Here is an 18,972-nt window from a genome sequence, read left to right on the forward strand (position 1 = left end):
TAAATGAGGTTTATTTATAAATTCCATAACATATGTGCGTGGATTTGTAAAGGAATGTACAAAATTTAGAAAATTGAGCATAATCTGCACATAATTGAAATATAGGCATCATTCGTTCGACATTTACAAATACCAACTCTCCAATCATCGAAATAATAGCCATGCGAGTGTGCGAGTTACATCAATTCAATTAAAGTGTTACATTACACGAAAATAGAGAATAATTCGGATGGAATTAGAGTAATTGTGTTCACGGCATGGTATTTGGGCCGATGGGTCTCCCACGCCGTCGACACCTTGCCTAATGGTCCGTCATTACGCTATCTCTCGATACATCGGTACATCACCTATCTCGATCATAATCGATGACCATAGACAAAGCGCAGCCGATTGTTTTGTGCGTTTAGCAACTAATTATGACTGGGATTTTCTGCTTGTCACTTACGAAGCGCCGTGTTAGAATTTAAATTTAAAGAACCTGTCAGGATTATTTGTAAGTTTTGTTTTGTATAAGTATCACATTGACACTAAAAATACGTTAAGAGCCAATTATTATTATTATTAATGATTGATGATAAATTCCTGGTTAAGGACGCCATCGCAAGCACCAAACGGGTGCTTCCTATTCTATATTTGACATGTTATAATATTTCAGATTTAATAATACAAAAAAAAATTGTGAAAAGTAATGGCAACCACGTTGAATTATTTACGGAAATAAGCAACAAAAATTGTTGGCAATTCCAATGAGAGAGAGAGAGAGAGAGAAAGAGAGAGAGAGAGAGAGAGATAGTTGGCTCATCAAATCGATTCTCAGCCATTGAGTGTTTATGAATAGGTATTAATGTAAATTAGTATTAATACGGGCTTCCCGACCATAATAGAACTAGATCCATTTAGGTTAATTTAAATTCCACAACGTCTCATTTTCATTTTTCTCGTATTAACAAATCTGCAAATATTTACAAGCAGGCCCGATATTAAATCATAAGTATATGACGCACCCGGCCCGAACAAGGTTGGGATTACATTTAAATATTCTTGTACTGGGTATATCGTTGTATATCTCTCATTTGAGCGTTTTCCCAGTTCTTCCTCAGCAGCTAGGCGGCGAAGCCTAGGGTCCATTGACGGTCAGAGTTCTTGCACGGGGCTGAAACCGTACAGATTGAATTTCGCCCGGACCACTGGGCGTATTCCCGGCAGAAATATTGTCTCATATTTAGCATGGTTTATTTGTTATATAGAATCCTACAAAGTAGTTACGAGTTATAAGTAAGTAACTTTTTAAAAAGCCTATTTTGTGTTCCACTATTAGGCAAGGGCCTTCCCTTTCAACTTCCTAAATTTCCAATCTATTCTACGGTTTATAATTTAATATTTTAAAACAAACTTTTTGAGAAATAATTTGTTTTTACATTTGTCTAATGAATCAGAAATATTTATAAGAATAAATAATTAAAAAAAATAATTCGGGCCAGAAAAATACGGGACAAGATATAAAATAAAGCTGTCTTCATGGCTCACAGGATTAAGTGAAATTAACCATGTTTTTATTATAAAATTTACAAATTATACATGTATTGGTATAACGGAGAACTTGTTGGTTTTGTCGGTGCATATTGTTGATTACTTATTACGGATTATTCTTACTGTACGTTCGAATTTATGGCCGGCGCACAATAGTAAGTAATATGTAATAAATTTGGATAAAGTACAAAAGTTAAAGTATTTGTAAACAAATGGGAAAGTTTAGGCGTAGATTTATTCAAGACATTTACATAAGTAATTCGTGCGTTCTTTCGAATTATCGGACGCGTTCCGTGTGAATAGCTTGTGGATAATATTTGTAGTGTTGAATTGTATTTTTAATTGGTATTCGATGCTAGTTTTATACCAAAAAGTAGGAAAGCGGACACTGGGCTCCGACGCTCTACTTCTGAGGAATACGCACAGAGGAGAGAAAGAGATAAAAAATATATTTTATTTCCACTATGTATTTCGAAAACGACTTTAATACAGATGCAACAACGCGTCTCCCTGTCATCTGAGCGTTTCTTCCTCAGCCGTTGACCGTTGGAGCCGGGTCCAGCATCACATCCTTATCCCTTACGGTGTAGACAGAGTCAAACACAAAGGGCACATCTGTATAGGTAAGTATGTAGGTCCAAATGCATACAAAATTTTATTATATGAAAAAATGACATTTTTTGTCATAAGGGTCCACCGAGAGGTCGTTTTAAGAGTAGACAGCCTTTAAGGTCTCAAATCAAAGTTAATGTTCATAGAATTACGTAACAATTGGGAAACAGCGCACGGATGCCCTATATACGTGGTTCTCGTGTTAAATTATTCTATAAACGATGACAATGTTTTTCTTCCCAACATCTTAGACCTTGGTACACTAAATTAGTACTTATTACTAATGTAATAAAGGCTCGGGTGGACGGATCGTCTAATTGTTTGTCTGTCCGGTCTTGACATAGATAACGCTATCTGAATAGTATAAGAGATCTGTCGATGCCGACTAATAAATATATAAGTCACGTAACGGTGTTTTTCCTTTATTTTTTGTTTAAATTTATACTTAAATAAAAAGGTTTAAAAACAAAATGTATAACAGTATTTAATTTATGCGTCAATCTAAAAGGTAGATACGTAATTTACATTACATGTCGTAGTGATGTTTTAGATTGTTGGAAACTGGAAGAATGTGGGAGAAAAGTCTTATTGTGTGGTCGTCGGAAAATACTAGCAGTTTATAGATTAGAGAATGTTATATAAAATTTGATGACAAAATATGCGTACGATGGGCTATTTTCAGAATAAACGACTTTAATAAAAAAAAAAACATCTCAAAATTGAGTCAATATTATAATTGTCTATGTTTTTTAAATGACAAATTTGAGAATTTATCATTTAAAAAACATGGGAATTTCAAAAACCTATGTCTGAGAATATCTATCTACCTCAGTAGATAGATATTCCCAGACAAAGGTTTTTGACATTCCCATTAAAATGGAGTTTTAAAATATGAACTACAAACTGGTTAAGGCTAGCAGCTAGTCTATTATCTATTTTAAACTGAAAGCAGATAGGAAACAGTTTCAAACTATTCATTATCATCATCACTGATTGTATTCAATTCGGTTAAAGGCATCTGACATAGCTTTTACGACTACCTACCGCCATCTAGTGACAGGTAGTCGCATGCAAATCCGTGAACTAAACTGTCCACCTATGCAAGGTTTCCTCACGATGTTTTCCTTGCACCGGACGTCTATGAAAACTACTATAAATGTGTCAGATTGGTACCTATACAAACTGTGGCACGAGTAGAATTCGAACCTAGGACCTTTCGATTACTGGAAGGTCTTCATCACTGGGCCACACCTTCAAACAATTGACATTTATATTATCAATTGAACTAATGAACTAATAACAAAATGGAAACATTTAATCTATATCACACATTGATAGCGACGTTAAATTATAATCAGAATCCTTGTTCTAGTATTTTGACATATCAAGAGTCATCAATAATAAAAGTTATTTGTCCATACTGTTATTAATATCGGTGATTATCGATGTTAATTACGACTTGGAAGGATATACTCGGGTTAACTGTTAGATTTCGGCCTTGTACTAATTCGTTGTGGTAAGCAGCGTGTGTTGGACAATTGTTTACTTGGCAGTTTTATGAAATACTATAGCTGTTTACCCGCGGCAGCGCCCGCGGGAATTTCCCACGGGCACAGTGATTTTTCCGGGATGAAAGGCACCCTGTGTCCCTCTCCATACTTCAAACTATATGTATGCGAAATTTCAAGAAGATTGATTGACTAGATAGAGCGTGAAGAGGTAACAAACTTACTTACGCATTTATAATATTAGTTGGGAAATAAATATTATAACCCGAATTAGTTTCATATAGGTACATAACAATTGCATAATCGATATTACGCCTCGAAATGTCACAGCACATTATAATCAGCGACCAATCATCAATGATTGCTGATATCATTTATAATGATATCAATTACAGCTTCCAGTGAATGGCAAATAGATTGATTGCAATTGGCATAATAGGACACTATTAATGACACTGTTATTAGGGATATATGAGACTATACAACAAACATAGCATTTTTCGAAGAACCATTTGCATAACCGCGGAATGCGTGAAGATTTTATAAGTCTTTGTAATAATTGTTTAGTGATAAACTTAGAGTATTATTATTTCATAAGACAGCTATGACATACATTCTTAGAAATATTAAAATGATTCAATCCCTTATTTTATTTATTTATTTTTTTAAGTCACACAGATTGAGCTAGCCCCAAAGTAAGTTCTACACTTGTGTTATGGGATACTAACTCAACGATACTATATTTTATAACATATACATATATAGATAAACATCCAAGACCCGGGCCAATCAGAAAAAGATCATTTCCCATCATGACCCGACCGGGGATCGAACCCGGGACCTCTCGGTTCAGAGGCAAGCACTTTACCACTGCGCTACCGAGGCCGTCAAAATCCCATCTTAATTATTCATAAAAAAGTTAAAACACACTAATATGTTTTGTCATTATCGCACTTCATAATGTTTGACATTGACAGAAAGAGATAAAACATATTTCGTTTTAAAGTGTATTTTATTCTTTTTATGAATAATAGGGGTTAGATTAGATTAGAGGTTGAATCACATTTGGAGTATATAACTTATAATAAAAAATAATAATAAATATATTAGGACAAATCACACAGATTGTGCTAGCCCCAAAGTAAGTTCGAGACTGTTATCAGATACTAACTCAACGATACTATATTTCATAACAAATACATATACAGACAAACATCCAAGACCCGGGCCAATCAGAAAAAGATAAGACCCGGGCCAATCCAAGAAAAAGATAATTTTCCATCATGACTCGACCGGGGATCGAACCCGGTGTACCTCTCGGATCAGAGGCAAGCATTTTACCACTATGCCACTGAGGTCGTCAGGTCGAGGTCGTTCTAAAACTATACCTACATTAGATACCAGTAGATAGATACTATATAGATCAAATAAAGGAAAGTGAGTGCAAAGGGGTTGAAGAGATGGATGGATTGACGTAAAGTGACAATGGAGTGAATCATTAGAATATTACGAGAAACAACAAAGGTCAACATATCTACATCAAACTGCAATGGATGTAAATTATTCCATCGCTAAAAATAAATATAACAACCATAATAATTATGAAGAATAAATAAAAAGGAAAAAGATCTCGTAGATAAACAATAAGTAAGAGTACCTACTTCTTCATCTTAATAATATGTTGACTGTTACTCCAACCGCAAATTACGTAGACCTCCTAAAGACTACTTGGGTACATCAAAACAAGAAACTTTTATTCTACGACCTTTCGTGATTCATCGTTTCTTTTTTCATATAAAAAAATCTAATTTACCATTATACACATCTTAACTTTATGTAATAGTCAAGCAACACGAGAGTAGCGTTATGTAGCGGAATCGAACAACAAAGTTAACGTTTTATAAAACGACATTAAAACTAAAAAAAGATTTTTTTTTGTATTTATTACGTTTAGACAAAAGTCGTAGAACAACAGATGTTAGTCTCTATGTACCTTATGCGCCTTTGGAAGGTTATGAGTTAGTTACCAGTAAATATTTGAATCATGTTGATTGAATCTCCATTTTGATTAGCGTAAAGTGACAATGGAGTGAATCATTAGAATATTACAAAGGTCAACGTATCTACATCAAACTGCAATGGTACCTATGAGTTATATCAAATATTAAACGAACGCTTTGACTTAATAGCTGGTATAAATCATCATATTTCACAAAGAAACATTGAAGATGTACCAGATTAAGATTTCACTGCTAATGACCAACAAAGTGATCCAACAAAACATAAATAACAACCTATAAATTGAACCATTAACGAAATATGCTAGAGTCCGGCATATTTGTTAGACTACAGTTCCATTATTATTATATTATACGTTTAACGCTACAAAGTATTATTAGGTTTCCGTTGATAATTAATTGGCGTAATAAAATAACGGCTGATTAATGGCATAATAGTGCATTGCATACATTAAAAAAAAATGTAATCGAATCAATGGGGTTTTTTTACATTTCGCTGTATATCTCAAAACTATTTTGAAAATACTCCTTTTAAGAACTATAATAATCGCAATAAAGTATAATTGGCCTGGAGTGTGATTTTGTGTAAATTACCATGACATTTGTAAAATACTCATATCCTTAAACTTGATCTAATTTTTTCTATGTAACTAACATTAAATCCAACAGCTGTACAGGACGATAACTCTGCACAACATTTATTTAGTCGCAGAGGGGAGTCTGTTACCATACCATAATGACAACAGTAATACTACTTAAGTCTAGGTATTGGTACAATATACCATTTAAAATAAAAGAGGTATATTTTCGCAGGCATATCCATAATTCAAAAAGCATTTAAAGCGCGTAGTGGACAATGGATCGGTGCCTTAGGAATAAGATACACGGGCGTATATATCACTGCTTAGTTTTAAATATGTACTACACACAACTTCATTTACCGTTCGCCTATTTATTTAAGTTAGATATCTTGTTGTGTCCAGATAATCTGTTATTTATAACAGCTATTTTTCAAACTCGGCTCAGCACGCGAGCGATGTCGCACGACACAAGTCAACAACGACAAATATCTTTTGTTACTAACGGTTTTGTTTTGATATCATTAGGAATTTGAAGTTTTACGACAGCGAGAAATAATGTCTCTAATAAACAGATTAGATACCTATTCATTTTTGGTCGTAGAAAGTGACTACAGACATTGACAGATGATGCTTTTGATTAGTAAAGTTATTGGCTTGATAAATCATGATCATTATTATCACATATGGAAATATAAAAAATAATCATTGAAAAAATGCAATGAAGAATACTTTTGAAAATCGATGCCGTCTTTTTTCTAAAAATAACCTTCAATAAAAAAAGACATACCTAGCAAAATTATAGTAACTTTAAAACGTACAAGTTTTAATACTACATTCATCTTAAAAAATTTAAAGACACTTTGAAATACATAGGTAAGTAAACAATACGCCCACCATGAAAGCTGCATATCTAAATAGACATTAAGCACTTAAACCGGACACGGAAGACATCAAAGTACCTGATAAAATAATTACTAATCATAAAGATAAAAATCCCGAAGAATATGTATAATAAAGTGATCTGAAGGCACGTGCCGAGAATAAAATGCATTCCGGCCTACATACCCATTAGGCAGCCTTGGGTTTTTATAATTATCAGCCTATTAACTACGCTGGAGATCTGTATCTCGATCGAATACGAATAAAAGAAGTCAGAATTGCTGTAAATGACATTAAATGTCAAATAGAAATTAAAGTAATGACAGTGAATGTTTATGGATTAATAATCAAAAAGTATAAGTGTCCAATTTCATAGCCGTGAGAAATGATTCGAAATATTTAAGTCCATATTCAAATGCATGCATGACGCGTGTGATTTCGATGAAAATCGTGCTGATGAAACAATATTGGGCGCAGACCATGCTGCAGGAGTCACTGACCACAATAATGTACGAGAAACGAAGGCTTGCGATAATCATAATACGCTTGCAGATATGTGATTAGCTGTGGGGTCACGAAACGGTCGGCGTTAGACAGAGATGCCTCATCTTTTCCTTCTCCGGTACACTATCGTACGTATAGACTATCTCTTTCGGACGAACGACCGCAGGGCGCCTAAACCGCTATACTAAACTGTGACCTCACGAAATTCTCCGTGCACGATACTGAGGATGATTCACGTGTAATGGACGTACAGACAGCCTGACATATAGATGCGGACACTAGATGAATTCCAAGTGATTTTTAAGATCCTATTTTATTCTAATCAGACTTCTGTTTTTCATCCAAAAATGATTTTAAAAAACAAGACTAACTTTATTAAACTTGTCAATGGAATTAGCATATGAAATTATTTACAACGTTAGAGTGGCAGATTTTTGCATTTCAACTTAATTTTATTAAATTAATCTAACACCTTATCGAGTCATCGCTAAATATTTTTGCGTAATTCCAAGCTGCCTATGTATTAGTGAGAATTCTGAATGTTGATCATTAAGCCGATGCTGTTAAAATTCAAAGTGAAACTATATTGGATATGGTAGATACATTATAGTGAGTACTAACGTACCTTCAGAGGGCACGACCAGAGAACTGGTTTGCTGGGACTACTAACGTAGTAACCAATATACATACAACCGTGCATTACTCGCCGTATCCGAGATTATACGCCGGGCGACTGTGAGAAAATTTCACCTGCCAGCATTACTATCATAAATAGTTTTAGTGCCAATCCAAGACTCGAAATAGAAATATCCAACGATGTAGAAACATATATATTGTATATTATGATAACTACTGAATAGTAAGGAGAAAATGATGATTGAATCTAGTAGCTTGTAGATATTATTAAAGTAACAGAATTTAATAGTATTAGTAACGATAATTATCAAGATATTAACTACATCGTATAATGATATGGCTACCAATGTATTTATCTCAATTAAGTAACAAACGAGAAGAGTGTGTAAATATAGCTCTTAAAAGTACATAACTTTAACACCTCTAAAAGTAATTAAGCTAGTGAAGTAAAATATGAAATTTAAAATAATTTAGTTAATTCCGCAATGATTATTATATGAAATCACGTATCTAAATGAAGCTTGGAAATCCATGGAGTGATATTTCATAATATACCATCACACGTCGTAAAGGAATTAGCATCAGAGTGTGAGCTTGCGAGGCGCGATCCGATAAATCAAGTCTATAGTTCGTTAGACGCTCGCCGGCTGCACAGCGGGGGCCCACCTTCGATTCCCGAGTCGGCAAGTGGAACCGCTATTGAGGTAACCCCCTGTAGGTGAATATTTTGACGTTCTATACAATGTCCCGTCGTATTTCTCTTGAAGAATTATTCCAAATCCACACTTGATCCTTTCAGAATGCAAGAAAATATTTCTTCGCATTAAGCGCCATATAAACGGAAATTAATTCAAATATTTGTAAATTGATCGCTATTAATAATTCATTTAATATTTCTATATTACAACCATAAATATAATATGCTAAATTAGTTTAGGAATCGGTTATAATTTTTGATACCTACTGCTTATATAACGATGAATCATTGAGCTTAAATAAAATATGCAAAAATTTTAATAAGACCAAAGAGGAGTCTTTTGTTGATGATATTAGAAATGAATCTATTGAAGACGTTCCAAATACCAACGCTAGAGTACGTAAGCAACAGGTTTTAGAGACAATTCAAAGAATTATGGATCTTAAAGCAGAGGTATTAGAGGAGATTCGTACTGATCCTGCAGTAATAGTTGGCGGTTATGGCGATTTCACATATTAGGTATCGAATGTTTTTTATCGAGTGGAAGATGAAGGTGTCCGTCAAAATTTAAAAAGTTAATTATGGAATACTTTTACCAGCGGTCGACTGCGGGTCCTGGCTGAATGGTGATACATCATCCCGGAGAGAGAATATAAATCACCAAGTGATTGATAGTAGTGTATATCTCACGCTCGTCCGCTAGCTCCTTTTTTAATCCGACACAAATGATTTTACACTTTGATTCCTTTTTGTGACGCCATTTCGCTTCGGAGTTTACGAGTCTCGAATTGGATTTTGTTCATCGACATTTCGTTAAAAAATGAAGACCTAGTTGTATTCTTAGTTTGTACTTTTTCATGTCGGAGAGCTATGGTGAAATAGATAAACAGGATTCAAACTTGTGAACATGTTCTTACACTTTTATACTATCTTTTATACTATATAGCTCTTATACTACTTATACAAGGAATAATAATGAATCAAGCCTGATTGTGGTTAAATTTAAATTACCGTTGTCTATTATTTAGACATTCCAAATTGATAGAACATAAAGAACTTCACGAAAGTGGCTTTCATCGCATGAAATTCGATACTATCCACCATTATTCAGTGTAAAGATAATGTTTATAGTGGAAACCTATCAAGTTTCTAACAACTATTGGGGCTGGCACATTCGAGCATTACCTGCTTGCACCCAGGACCTTTCCAAAGCGGATTATCTAACGTTCTATTACAATGGAGCCCCCAATTCACATGCAAATTTGACAAAACGTGCGGAAATATAATTAGCTTACGACGCCAAGGGACCAGTATCGGCAGGTCCTAGCACCTTGACCATGCAGAATCGAAACCGGTATTTGTTGTCTTCTATTTAATTAATGTTTTCGTCCAGGCCTCACCGATGTCCGGCAAGGGTCAGCCCGATAATATTAGGGGTTTTTCGCGTGGAGCCGTGGGAACGCGTCGGCACGCTCGGCCACGATTGTATCTTTATGTCAGTCGCGGCTAGTAAGACTCAGTTTTCCCAGAATGAGCACCATTAAACGCGGCCCTGGAGCGTCGTAAGAACATGTCACAGTTATTATGCTCACTAGAAACGATAATATCTTTCGGCTGTGACGCAGCAGTACGTAGCGCAGCCTCGGGTTATTCTCGTAGCTCTGAGGCAGATCGTTGACATGATTAAGCCATTAAATGAATCTTTAGAGGAAAACATCTAATGTCTTTTCATTCCTCAGTAAAAAGGTATCGTAAAATCGAAGAGCTCATCTGACCTTCTAGACTGACCATTTAAAAAAAAAACGTTACGTTTCTCACGGTAGTGGCGAATGTTTGGCAAACTGTACTGGTCTAATCCAAACAAACCTATGCTTACGGTCAGTTGGTCAACAATGACCACACCTGGTACTAGACGCAAATTGACACCCTCCTCGAAACGCGTCGCCGATCCTTTCGTCTTTTCCTTTGTCAGCCGAGGGCGTAGACGGGGCATTAACTTTTAAAAAATAATATGTGAAGCAAACATTGCCATAATTTGCAGCCCCTGGGAATGTCTCGGGAAGGATGATGCTTTTGACGTGTTCTGTGGGTAACACAATGAAATCGCATTGTGCATGGTTTACGCCGCACAAAACTTGCACAGATTTGCACAAGGATTATAGGTAAGACAGTTATTGACTGCGACAGTTTGAGGTAACGTTGGATTTTATGGAAGTAATAATAAAGTTTAACGATAATACTGAACCGACAAATGCGTTTATTAGCGTAATATACACGCTAAGGAATTTTTCGATTAATTTATTTTAATGTATGCAAAGCTGCAAAAAAAAATAGAAAATACATTTCTAGTAAGAACATATATGAATTGAAATATTACAATTATCGATAGGTAATCTTTCGTAAAAGAAAAATCAAAGCTGCCAGCTTCCCGCCAAATTTCATTAAAATTCACAGGGACCCCGAGGGGGAAATATCGGCAGCGATAGCAGAAATCTTTCTAAATGACCGGTACGGCACAAAAACTTATTAAGATACTCCAAACAATGACGCTTGTGATTGATGCGCCTAAACAAAAGATCTGGCCCCATTGTTCGCAAGTGACGGACAGACCCACGGCTTTTGTTTAGCTACACTTTTATGCACTTATTTAATAAACCGGTTGTACTAATGTAGTTAATTAATCAATCGGTATGTGTGTTTTATTTCATTTGATTTGCGCATACGATGTCTGGGAAATGTATAATGCAATTTAGTTTTAGCATTATTGCATTTTTTAATCTATTGTTCTGTTAAATATGAGTATCGAGATTCATTTATCATCAATTGACTAAAATAATGTCAAATTTGCTGCATTATATAAAAATAATAAAAGATTAAAACAAAATAGATGATACCTTGGTCAAAGCCACCGAGCATTACATGCAGTTCTCGGGTACACAAAAGCATATTGACCATAGTCCGAAATCATAATGATATCAGTAACAGATCGCTCCATATCACAATTAGAGGCATTCAGTGGTAGCTGACCCATCTCAATGGACCCTTTCAACCACTAAAACGTTTTAGAAACTACCAAGTCCACAAAACAATGTGATACGGAGAAAAAACACAACAAAAGAAGCGTCGACGCCTCTAATCTCACCAGATCTACAAGTTTGATATCTAAGACGATTATAAAGCGACAAAGAGGCACACTTACTTTTTTATTTTCTATTAACAGTTAGTCTCGAATAAAAAACTCGGATTCTGGAGCTTGCACCTTTCTTTTGTTTGTTGACAGCAAACAAATCGTTTGTTGGCCAAAATATGAGGGATGCAGGGTCGAGGAGACCTAATGGGGTGCTCAAGGGTTGAATTGAGAGCAGCGGGTTACTGTGTCCTTTCCGGTGTGTGCCCTTTGCATTATCTGGTCGGAAGCGCCGCTACGGACAATACTAATGATGCTATTGCAAAGGTGCGATGTGCGAAGCAAAAAGTTTGAGACAAAAATGATTGTGTAACTCCGGAACCGGTTTCGCTCGGAGCGATTAATTCGACAATGCGTACAATATATATGATATTTGTAAAATTTTAAACGATAAAACCAGTGTGTGGTGGGACTATAAAATTGTAACTTTGGAAAACTATTTTGAAGATGGCAGGCTTACAAAAAAAAAACAATAACAATAAACTTGTTCTTCTAATTTATGGCTGCGCTTTATTTTTGCATTATAAGAAATAAGAGTAAAACAAGGTATCAAGCTTTAAATTAGTGAGCCGCGATACAAAAAAGCGGACGGACAGGTGGACTGTGAGGTCGCATCGGTATAATCAGAGACCCCAGCGGGAGTTCCGCTGCGTTATGAACTCTTCAACCTCTGTGCCCTCATGTAAGTAAGCTTCCTTTACGACATGAGGAAATCACCTTGGTCGCGTGTTATCAACACATTTTACACCTGTTTTTGCATTTGTTACATTTTTTTCTGCATTTTGCTTAATACATTTATGTTGAACCCTGTGATACTAAAATTTAACTAGGTATTTTAAACTAAAATTATGTTATTTAAATTCATTGTTTTTAAAAACTTTATATTTGATTGTAAACATAAATTTTAAGACAGTTTTTATAGTTTATGTAACCAATTCTATAAGAAATAAAATCAACAGGGATTTTTGATGGGAGGCAGTAAATCACTGGCGGTGGTTATTCTAATGTCCCCGTAATGTGCGTCTCTAATAAATGTAGTCACAAACTTTATGTTTTCAATAGATTTTAAAGGCTCTAAACATTGTCGCGACATCATAAAGATGACAGCTATTCGAGGCTCATATGTTTTAAATAAGGCCTTAAATCGATCTTCCAAACAATATTTTTTACAACACACATTTTTGCTGTTTTGCACATTGTCACTGAAGACTTGGTCTAATACTTATCATTAGTATTTTCTACTTCAACTTGCTTTGCATTCTCGAGACAATCTCTCAAACAATTTATTTTAAAATTAAAGAAAAAATCTGTTAACTAATACCTTGCCTATATGGGTTAAGTACAAGATCCATATTCGAGGTCAAATAAAATTCTTAGCCATCAATATCATCAATCACCACGCTGTCTCTAAAACAATAACCGTCTATATTAATTCCACCATAATAATAAGCTATTACAGCTATAACTTTATATTAACTTTGATCGTCAACAGTTACTTAGACCAGTGCCCTTGGGCACTTGTCGGACTAATGACTTGGCAAGATTAATGGATCTACTAATTATACTTGTGACAATCAATGTATCTTTAAAGTAAGCTTTTTGTAATACACTTATTAATACTGGAGGATTTTTACGTCGACGATTATATGGTAGCAGGTCTTGCAAAACAATTGATATCATTACCATATTGTTTGACGCAAATCTATGATCAGGAACTCGTATATATCATAACACTATATTCTAAATGTTTTGTATACGTATCACGGATAGACAATTTTGGCTCTAGTTTCATCTGAGGTAGTATAGATACCTCATATATTGCAATTACCTATGTACAGACATAGACAGTTACCGTATTATTATTATGTAGAATGTAAATGTATTTTAAATGTCCTAAAGCATATACGGCAGCTACTCCTTTGTAATAAACTGCTACAAAACGTAATATTATCATAAGAACCTCTTTGGCGACACTTAAATTCCAAGAAGCAATTAAACTGGCAATAACGAAAGATTTCAAGCACGTTCGCTGAGTAATGTCTGAGGCTGTAATATTAAAACTTATATTACATAGTACTTACAGAGTAGCGTAAAGTACCGGCGAACAAAAAGAAAACTTTAATAACACGGTGTTCAAATGTCTCAATACAGGCATGATTGTTAGCGTTAATAATGTTTCCGTTAGTAAAACCAGGGATTGTTAGTAATTAACAAATGTTTAGAAAAATAGTTTTGGTGTTCCACAAGGAGGTTATTTTGGGCCAATTTAGTTTTTACGAATTTATTGATTAGTCCCAAAATATTTTGGTCAGTGATTTAACGTCACTCAACTCACCTTCTCGCCTCATGCCCATTTTGAGACATTTTCTTAGTCTGCAAAACTGGCACTGGTTTCTATGATGCTGGTCGATGGGGCAATTTCTGTTGCCCCGGCAAGAGTATGTCAGATTTCTTCTTACGGATCTCTTGAAAAATGATTTGCAACCTGCGGGAAAGATTTTGCTATTTAAATTTTTCAAACGTAAACAAATACAAATAAAAATAACACAGTCAACGATTATTAATAAATATTTCTTATAGAAAACGAATAGAGATGAGGACGTTAAAATTAAAGTGTAGTTTGCGAAAGATTTGGCAAAATAAAAAAAAGTGCTTCTTTTGTTTTTATTTCGATATCGAAATACTTTATGGCCAGTAGTAATCACTTGTTAGTTAAGCTTGCTAATACATTTAGAGCTATTACCATAATCCCATATATCAATGGCTACTCGATACCGATAATTTGATGATTCGTATGGAAGCGATGTATCGATGGAACAGTTAAAATACCATCTTAACGATCTAAAGACAGTTAAAACCACTATCATGAATATATTAAGCCAAACATTAAAAAAAAAAAAATTTGATTTAGATTCAACGGGTCCAGTTTTTTTAAAATCGCAACTCTTAGTGTATACACAATAAGGTTTAGTATTGCTTTGAAATTTAGTTTTGTGATTTTTTTAAACAAGAATATCAATCGAAAAATTGTCTGAAATCACCGAATCATCAAATGTCGTAATATTGTATTACTATTTCATGGCTCGAACCATTTCTATTCGAATATTTTTTTATGTATCTACTCATATGTTGAAACGAATGATCTGCAATGTATCTACTGTATTTTTGTAGTACTTGCTCGTATTAGTATAATAAATGTTAATCGATTTAAAACGGCGGCATGTAAAATGATAATATCTACACTTGCATGTTTGTCAGCTATTAAGTTTTCTTTTAAATAATATTTTGAATTTTTATGAATTATATCGTGTGGTTAACAAATTAGTTGGCGTGTCGTCTCTTTTAATTAGACATCAGTGTAATTCTGATTTATTCGATTCCTGCGATTATAATTTGAGTATATTTAATCGTGTATATTTAAGTTGGATTGGTTTACGATTTCTCGTAATGATACTCGATTTATAGTCGAAGCATGTCTGTGTTTAATACAATGTACTGGATGGGTTCGTACGAGTACATTAATTATATCTTTGAATAGTTTTGTTTGTATATTTGTTTAAGTGATATCGGAAATGTCAATCGTATGCGAAATATGATCAGCTTTTATATTTTACTCGTATTTAGTGCTAAAAAGATAAAATATGGACATAGTTTGTTTTAATGATCACACGCATAGTAATTTTTCTGTAGCTTAAATATTGTCAAATGGTTATTTATTTGACTGGGTAAAAACTTAAATGCCTAAAGAATTACTTATTAAAACGTGATCGTTAAATGTCACTTAATTCACCACTTTTATCAATTACACTATTTACTTTTTTGTTTCGATTGAATAATAATAGGAATGCTGTTTATATTTTGTGTTTTTGACTAGTTGAAAAATAGCCTTTTTTGATGTTCAAATAATTGTTTCTTGCGACCAAATCATATAATAAATAGACCAAATTGCTTTATCATCGCAAAATTCCGTAATACATAAAATAAAATGTATACGTTTTGCAATAACAAAAGCTTTCGCTAAAAGCCTATTTGTGTTTCGTTTCTACTTCTTGAGATCCGTTAGTTGAGCGCTCACGTATGAGATAACCGATAGCCGAGCGTACGTTCCGAAACGAGCAGATTTTACCAACATATTTCATAGAAAATCGAAAGCAGATACAATATTGTATATAATTTATATATAAAACATAAGGTAATGTTGTTTTAGGCTTCAATAAGAGTGGATAGTTTTTCTTGCTGTTTGTGTTCTTTCATAAATCTCAAGTTATGAGTGAACACAAACAGCAAACACATAGGTAGATGGCCCAACCAATAGCATATTTTAAATTAAATTAATATGAAAAATCTAAAAGAAATACATGCTGTAATCTCAATTTACGCTTTCAACGAAAACTGGTTTGAAATTGATGTTGCCACCATTTCAAATGTATTTTTTACAAGCACTATGTAAATATGCTTGCAAATTATGATTTGCTAGTAGGCTAATATTTATCCCTAATCTAAGCTTGTTACTACAGAACCCTTCATTCGCGGGTTAGACTCGCACTTGGCCACTTTTAAATTAAACTGACAATCCATTCCACTCCTAATGACTTGTGCAAAACAAATGATGAAGATTTTAGGAACAAACGAATATCTATTATTTAGTTAGAACTACTAGCGGCCTGACCCGGCTTCACTCGGAAAAAAACATAAGAATTTATACATGTAAACCTTCCCCAGGAATCACATGAATTGGTGAAAACCGCACAATAATCCGTCCGGTCGTTTTCGAGTTTATCGCCTTTATACAGACAGACGCGACAAAGTTCAATATTTCTATAATAATGTAAGGATATTATCAGCGTTCGCGTAACGCGGCGTTTTCACGCTCAGTGTGGACGCGGCATCCTAGAATCCCAATTACCGCTATCGTTGAGAACATCAAAAGTTGCAAATTGTGTGCGGATAGCGGGTTCGATGCCCGATTTGAGGAACAATAGTGTCGATAGTCTCTGGCTAATGAAGTGGGGACACTGATCACTTTCTCTTCTTCTCATACTTTGGCTTTTTCTCATAACAATCCTACTGATATTAAAAAATATTAATTGTAATTTTATTGCATTAATTATTTTAATGATGTATTTACCTATTTTTTATTTTTTAATACAATAAAGTAATTGACCGAGCGAATAGAGTTTATGTATGTTTTTAACGCGATAACTTTCGGACCGTTGATCTGATTTTGATGGAATTTAAAAGGTATGTAGGATCTGTCAATAGAATTTTTAGGTTCGTGGGACATTAACAAAGGTTAAGTAGTTTTTGAAATATTCACAATTTTGTAAAAACTCATCAAAATTTATTGTGTTCGCGAGGTCCAAGTTCGCGGCGAACAACTAGTTACCTACAAACAAATCATATTTTGATTGAAAAGTTTGACTGTGACTATATAGCTGACTGCACAATAGGAACCTCTTCAATAGAACATACAGAAAAAGAATATTACCTATTATTTCGTTCACGTCTTTCATCAAAAATAAAGTAGGTACCTAAGTAAGTAAGTACTTATTATTCACTATTGTTCAATAAATATACAAACCACATATTAAAATTCATTTTCGTACGAGCTATACCTACAGTAATAAGTAGTAAACGACGTATGTGTAAATTTCATTCCCTACCCGTAATTTATGCCTAATCACGACGACATGGCGCCATCTTGAAATGAAGACTAAGAACTGCGCCTGCGCACATCTGTCCTCAGTAAACATACTAAGCCAGGGTTCCTCAAAGTTTATTTTTCCCTCTTATTAGCCACATCCATAGCTGAATCGTACATAGTCATTACTTGGAATTAAACATAGCAACTTTATTGGCATTAGTTATTGTATGGGTTTGTTAATTTATTTATTCGCCATTGCATGAAATGGAGATTTAAAGAGCAGCGTTTCTTATTATTTTTTCTTATATTTTTCCTACTCCGAAAGCAAATGGTGGTCAATGAAAACTTCCATGAAACAGACTACAGTAGGTATAAAAACTCATCTGGCACTAATACAATATACTGGCATATTTAGAGACCACTGAATAGACACAGATATAGTAGTATTAAAATTTGCAAATGCAATGGAAATAGGTACATTCTATGGTGCGCGACCAAATTCAGTTTGAGAAGCACAGAGTTTTGTTTAAGCGAACAGACATTTAATTGGTCCATTCGGTCTCAAATTGAAGTAATTGTGATTCTTTGTATAATTAAAGCTTATTAGAGCTTGGTACTAACATTGTAGATTGGTTCGTTATTTAGACTGATAGATAATATGCAAAAGTTTTTATCCTATTATCCTGAATCTTGTTTCACGCAAAAATTACTGAATGGAATTTGTTGTGGTTCACATTTGTTAGCAGATAAGCTAATAGCCAATTAAAACGAGTATTTTTTAAGTTAAAGTTATATCAAATGTCTTTAGGCGACTTAGCAAAATCTGACACCAGAAAATCAACAAAACCAGCCACACATACAAAACAATGTAACAAAAATCTAATGTAATATCTATAGATTATGTATGTCGATGTGTGTATTAATGCATATCTCAGGAACAGGATCCGGACCATTACTCGATGGCCGAGGTCATTAAAGCGGGTAATTTTTCATTAAGGTCCTTGTTTTGTGCTGTTGTAATGAAATGATTAAGGGAACTTAGTTTTTGCTCTTATATATGTATGACCGGGATGCATTCGAACGATATTGTTCAGGACAAATGTTAAGTATAACTATATATAATGCCTAATGTCTATAATACTTGGGAATGCGATTGTTGTCTATTATTTGCAAAGA

The 18,972-nt window shown here is 34.2% G+C and overlaps 1 protein-coding gene across 1 annotated transcript in view; it reads right to left on the reverse strand.

Moving 5' to 3' along the window:
• Nucleotides 1-18,972, reverse strand: part of svp (seven up) — an 80,783-nt gene that overhangs the window by 51,945 nt on the left and 9,866 nt on the right. Inside the window, exon 2 of the mRNA XM_053755465.2 lies at nucleotides 14,488-14,637. Within this exon, the coding sequence (XP_053611440.2) occupies nucleotides 14,488-14,506 (19 nt within the window). The 5' untranslated portion in view covers nucleotides 14,507-14,637. The remainder of the gene's footprint in view (nucleotides 1-14,487; nucleotides 14,638-18,972) is intronic.

This window comes from Plodia interpunctella, chromosome 15 (genome assembly GCF_027563975.2).
Source record: "Plodia interpunctella isolate USDA-ARS_2022_Savannah chromosome 15, ilPloInte3.2, whole genome shotgun sequence".
Classification (NCBI taxonomy): domain Eukaryota; kingdom Metazoa; phylum Arthropoda; class Insecta; order Lepidoptera; family Pyralidae; genus Plodia; species Plodia interpunctella.